This window comes from Apaloderma vittatum, unplaced genomic scaffold, assembly GCF_000703405.1.
Source record: "Apaloderma vittatum isolate BGI_N311 unplaced genomic scaffold, ASM70340v1 scaffold14322, whole genome shotgun sequence".
NCBI classification, from domain to species: domain Eukaryota; kingdom Metazoa; phylum Chordata; class Aves; order Trogoniformes; family Trogonidae; genus Apaloderma; species Apaloderma vittatum.
Window position 1 is genome coordinate 11,610 of NW_009705369.1, and position 6,218 is coordinate 17,827.

Below are 6,218 nucleotides of genomic sequence, written 5' to 3' on the forward strand. Positions count from 1 at the left end.
ATTCATAACTTCTTCAGACTGTCACACAAATGCACAAAACCATACTTCTTATTAGGCCTATTTAATGTGATTTTTCTCTCCATTGTTTTCTTCCATTTTGTTCTAAAGCAGCAAGAAGTTCCTACTCCATGAAGTTGAAGTTCTTAAGAATTATCTATATGCATTTGTGTTGACAGTATTTTGGCCAAGACAGACCTGTAGCTTAAAGAAAAGGATATACTGCAAAATGACACAGGGCCCAACATTTTTACAAGTTAAAAGAACAGTTGGCAGAGCAACTATACTAAAATAGTGTATTTAGGGTTTTTTGCCCCCCTCGTTTCTCCCCCCTCCCCTATTTCTTAAATAGAGAGAAAGAACCTAACCTGGTCAAAGCCACAGCATTATTCATAGCAACGTGATTAACTGTTCAGTTTGATTGCCTTTTTTTTCCCCCCTCATTTTGTCTACATACACAAGATTTGCTATTATTTCACAAGCTATCCAGTATCCTTGCAGTTCAAACCAAGAACCATTAGTCCCTGAGACAGTAGTGAAGAAAATGCTTGTAGCAGTCATTTTTGTAGCTTGTCAGCGTACACCAACCTTTGCGTATGTTGCTTTTAGGCATTTCCCACACTTCTTCCACCTCACATCTTGTGTCTCTGCGTTTTGAAGGTGGCTTGTTTATTCTTTTCTTCTTTGGTTTAACCGAAGGTGAACACCCTAAACAGCAAGATACAACTGGTGTTATTTCTCCAAAGCAAGTAGTCTCCAGTACTCTTAAAGTAAATATAAGCATGACTTTCCCTGACTGGTCTGTAGAGTTCCTCCTTCTCCCTACATGCCTGTATTTTCGCAGATAAAACTGACACCATCTGTGTCCATGCAACAGTCTAACCGTAATTCTGAATTCATTCTATTTTGGGTCATAACTTGGATTGGTGTTAACATTTCAAAAAAGAACCCAGTGAGAGTTGGATAATTCTGCTTTAGTCCACTTTTCAAGCTGAGAGCTGTCCAAGAGACCCAGCTCACCCATTTTCATTAGAAACAAAAGAAATCAGTCCTTCAGACATGTTAAATTACACACCACGGGTACACAGTTCAAATTTAGAATATTGTATTACTGCTAAAGCAACATATCTTGTTTAGCCAAACCCCTTTACCTGCAGGGCACTTAAGATTAATTTGCAGATAAGCAACATTTTGAAGCAGTCTTTGGATAGAAAGCCTTCAATGCAGGAGGCAAATCCCAAACCCTAACACATTCAAGCAGGAAAGCAATGGAGAGAGAGAATTTTCAGGAATACACTCTATAGAATAGTCTGTGCTGTTGATACAGGAAACCCAATGTATATTGTCACTGGACTGAAGTAATCAGTCTGTTCTGAAGATAACTTCAGCATTAGTGGATAGGCTGATCCTGTGATACATGAAGGCATGTGACCCAGGAGAGCAGTAATACTCAGGCTACAGAAATACCTTTGAAGAGCACCTAGAAATAGAGCTGAACTCTAGTAAGACCTCAGTTGCAAAGAAAAAAAAACATTCTGCTTCAGGAGGAGATAAAAAGATACAGAAACTATCTAACCTTTTAGTTTGTTAGAATTAATTGGCTGTGTTCATCTTTTCCTTGACCGCTTCAAGATGATTTGCCCTCAGACATCCTTTAGCAAGAGTGGAGCAACTGTTGGTACACACTAGTTTCTCTAAACATGATAGCCTATGTAGTTATCACACATGACTTCCTCTATGTTCTATTCATCAAGATTAGGAACTGCATGTGCACTCAAGAGAACCATTGTCTGGATAAAGAATTAATAGTACAGTTTATGGCAACAGAAACTTTGCACAAATAAGGGCTTTGCTTGGCCACACTGAAGCACTTAATGCTTTGATTTCCCATGGCATCTTTAAAAAGCTGTAGTGAATTCTTATGCACATATTTGAGAAGGATATAAACATATGCCTGCCAGTCAGCACATCTCAGGATTTCATCAATAACAGAGCAATAAGAATTAGTTTTATTATCTTCAAGCCCTACCCAAATACAAGCTTGCTGGTTTGCACCAGATCCTTCCAAATGTTCCTTAGGAACAGAAACACACTGACAAAGTTGTACCTTGTTCTTTGCTCTTGGCTGGGGGTGAGAAACTACCATGTATTTGGCTGGTAAATTTGGGTTTAGCACCACTCCTAATCCAACACTCTTCAGGTGATAGCCCCATGTTCTCCTTTAACAGCCTTCCTAATAAAGAAAAAAAAAGTAAAAAATTAAGGTCAGCATTTAGTTTTGCTCATGATAATATACTGCTTGATCCACAAGTCAGAACACAAAGCTAGCTATGGAGTCTCACTGTAAGAGTCTATTAACAAAACCAGTTTTCTATAGACCACACTTGACAAAATTTACAAGCTGCTTTAAGTCTACTGGTTTCATACAACAAAAATAAAGTTGAAGAACACTAATCTTCTTATTAGATTACCCTGTTTTAGATGTCTTTCTCAATATGAGGCTGTACTAAACAGCAGCCACTTACTGAAGTACCCATATAAGCAGTTATGAAGCCTGACTGATAACTCTGCTTACCCCCAGTTTAGACAAATCCACTTTCTACCAGTATCTACATTTGAGTAAATAAAAATTTTCTTCTCTAGAGCAAGTTTAATACAGTTTCACATTGATATTATTAAAATACAGCAAAACTTTAGTGGCTAACAGTAATAAAGCAGCAGCTACAATTAAAAAAAATAAGCAAAAATAGTTTAACTTCTCTTTCGCAGAGAAGTTACACAGGGTATGGCCACCAGGTTACAATGAACTTAATCCTGCTTAATCCACCTAATGTGGGTCTGTGATGAGAAAGTCAGAATGTTTATATAAATCTGAGTTTCCATATATTGTTAAACAATGGTAAACACGTAGTTCAAATTACTTTAAGTTTTTCAAATGAGTAAGTTACCACTCATGCCAGAAAGGTAAGTACATAAAATCCAACTGCACAATGCCCTGCTAGTCATGAAGATGTAGAAACTTCATGGAATAAGTAAAAAATGCAGTAAAACTCTTCCTCAAAAGAAAGACAAAAAAAACCACAAAAAAACAAACCCCAAACCAACTCACAACAAAAAAATCCTGACCTGTAGTATTTCTGGTTCTAAGCCAAATCAAAGCTACAACATTCTGTGATTTCCCTACTGGTTCAAACTACAAATTATAACTGCAGTCAGGCATTCTTCGCAAGTTCTGTTAAGCAGCACTTTGTCCTCAGCAATTAGCTTACCTCCCAAGAACTTCCGTAGCATTCGGTGGCGTTCAAGTTCTTCTCTTCTTGTCATAGGCCTCTTTCTCCCATAATACTCATAGTCGCTGTACACAATTTCATCTTGTTTTTTATCCTTTGGCTTGTAAGCTATACCAATGTTTTCACCAAACCCGCTCCTAGCTTTTATCCTCTCTTGAGCAGGCCAACTAATTAAGCGAGCTGGTATAACATTTTTAGGTGGTTTCCAAAGCACCCTCTGGCCAACCTGGTAGAACCTCCCTGTACTAGGTGTCAAGAATCCATATGGATGAAATTGAATATTTCTTTCAAGAGGCCGCTCCATGTCATCATCCTCCTCCTCCTCCTCCTCCTCCTCTCCATCCCTCCTCTCCTCTTCTCCCCTCACAGAGTATTCTTCAGAGTCCTCAATTTCTGACAAGCTTCTAGCTGCTTTTTTCTTGAGAGAGTTGATTTTTTTCTGACTAGAAGATCTAGGAAGGGCTCCCAGCTTTCTGTAAGTCTCTTTAATCTTCATGGTTGAAGAGTTTCTCATATCTTGGTCATTCAAGCTGTTCATCTCCTCCCTTCCTACCACTTCATTTTCATTAAGGGACCCACCACTTTTAATTTTCTCTAAGCCCTCTGTACTTTTCTGGAACGTATACATGCTTTTCTGAAGCACATAGTCAGGGACAATATAAGACACTGGGGCATCAATTGACGAGCCTTCCTCTCTAGAGGACATGTCATCAGACGAAAGACTGAGTACACTTTGACGTTTCTTTTGTGGCAAACAGACGTCATGGGTGTAGTTTGCATCTACACTGTCCAAGCAAGCCAGCCAACTGTTAGAGGGAACATACTTCTCAGTTGATTCGTCACACCACATACTTTTATCTGTTTGACTTTCATTGGTTACACTGTGGCTTAGATTTAGCTTTTTCTGCTGAAAACTCAAGTCACTCATTGCCTCCATACTAGATGGAAGTAGTCCTGCTTGTTGAATAAAGCTGAGCTCTTCTTGAGAAGTTTTTGAGGCTGTAGACTTTTTAGAGCTAGATTTCTTAGCCATTATCACATCTTGTCTTACCACTGGTTGATCTTTGCCAACAGATCTTGCCAACTCCACCATTTGCACTGCCATGGTTTCACCTGGAGGGGATTTTGCCTGTTGACTTGTAGTCACCTGCTTTTCTGCATCCAGCTTCACTTCATTATTTTGGACCTCTTTTTCTGGCACAGTTTCAACACTCTGTTTTGAGGAGAAAACACCTCTTCTCTCATCTAAGGAAGCTCCTGGCACCATTTTCTCCCCTTCACGAGGGCTATATATCACTCCTTCACATGAGCTGAGAGAAAATAAGTCACGCTGCACTATATTCTCTGGGACTGGTTTACCACTTGCCACATCATATAAAGGGATCGTTTCTTTAAAGGACTTCCACAATTGAATAGCTGGAGAGCCATTTCCATATTCTATCCTCACTTCCTCCTTCTCAAAGGCATAGCTTCCACTAGGAAGATTTCTATATTGTGTAGAGCTGGAAGGGCTCTTGTTATGAAATTCTCTGTCTACCACAATGGAAGATCCAGATGAATCTTGTTTTTCCGAAGTACTTTCAGTCTCTGTACCTATACCAGAAGAAACACAGGCCTTATTTCCTGCATCACAACCTTTCGTTTCTGTATGGATATCTTGATGCTTTTTTTGCTTGTTTTCAGGCTGTCTAGGATCAGTCTGTGTTTCTTTTGTTTCCATTTTTTTCCCAGGGGTACTATAGTGTCTAAATCTTGTTGCATGATAAAACATAGGGGAAGGTTGGGGACCATTAAAATAAGGCCTTCTGTTAATTCTTGCATGCACTGGATGCTGTGGAACAAAAAATCCAGGGTACTCATGGAGCGCAACAGAATAAAATGGAAAACAAGGATTTCCATTTCGGAAGCCTAGACATTGGGGACAAAAAAAAAAGACAAATATATCTTCTTTCTGAAATAAGTAAATCTGATTAATATTTGCTTGCATACACAAGAATGGCTACAAGATCAGACACTCTACCTGTCAATGCTTGGAAGCAAATCTTATACAGAAATCTTGCTAGGGAATAGCTTTTCTGGACAGCTACACTTTAATCAGAGCTGGATTTTATTCTTTGAAACATACACCATACTTTTTGCTATTTTATGGACTATGCTATAGCATTGTCTTTGAAACAGACAGCTCCAGATAGAAGTCAACATAGAAATATAGTTTACAAAATGTATTTAACAACATTGTTTCTCTGTGGATTTTTAACTTTATATTTATCCATACCTGTAGCGCACGCACGAAACCCATATAAGCACACACATATTAATTGTTAGGAATGTTCTGTATCTGTAGAATAGCCATTACTTAGTATTTTTCTTACTTCCTATTCTCCAGAAACAGATGTTTTCCAGCACACAAGCTGCACATTTAACTAACACTCCAGAAATAAGATCTTTTACAACTAAAACGTTACGTTCATTTTACCTTAAACTCCTGAAAAGCTTGTTAATACAGATAAACATTTCTTTCCTCCACTCTAGCAATAATTTGCTAAGCAAAGCTACCACAGGGAGCTCTCATTTACCTTACCTTGAGCAGGTACCCAGTATGGATTGTATGCATGACTAAGGTACCATGGATTTGGAAAATGCTGTTGTGCTGTTGGCTGTGCATAAAAAAACGGTCTTGTGTTGTTCGTGGAATATGATCCACTTTCTGAAGCTGAGGCAGTATTCATTTTAATTTTTTTAGACACTGAAAGAGACAAGTTATAAAGATTAAACACTTTAAAAAACCCCTGTGCGACCTAATGATATTTACACTCTGTCAGAATTCAGCAGACATTCCTCTCCCAGCCAAATGAAACTAGATCTTTCTAGAAGAAAACTATCTTCCAAACAGAAAGTAGAAAACAGATATTACTATCAAGGCAAAAGATT

At 38.4% G+C, this 6,218-nt stretch overlaps 1 protein-coding gene across 1 annotated transcript; it reads right to left on the minus strand.

Moving 5' to 3' along the window:
• Window positions 1-514: 514 nt before the first annotated feature.
• LOC104269563 lies at window positions 515-6,016 on the minus strand. The gene is made up of 4 exons (XM_009865383.1): window positions 5,869-6,016; window positions 3,267-5,195; window positions 2,105-2,230; window positions 515-705 (listed from the first exon to the last, which is right to left on the minus strand). The coding sequence occupies exons 1-4, from the start codon at window positions 6,014-6,016 to the stop codon at window positions 515-517; spliced, it is 2,394 nt and encodes a 797-aa protein (XP_009863685.1).
• Between the last annotated feature and the right edge of the window lie 202 nt (window positions 6,017-6,218).

What these genes read in the sequence shown, in the direction of transcription:
- LOC104269563 (XM_009865383.1), bottom strand. Translation starts at nt 6,016, where the DNA reads ATGAATACTGCCTCAGCTTCAGAAAGTGGATCATATTCCACGAACAAC. An exon ending in ATACTGGGTACCTGCTCAAG is followed by an intron (nt 5,196 to 5,868) that starts GTAAGGTAAATG and finishes CCCAATGTCTAG; the next exon opens with GCTTCCGAAATGGAAATCCT. An exon ending in AGCCAAGAGCAAAGAACAAG is followed by an intron (nt 706 to 2,104) that starts GTACAACTTTGT and finishes CTTGCTGTTTAG; the next exon opens with GGTGTTCACCTTCGGTTAAA.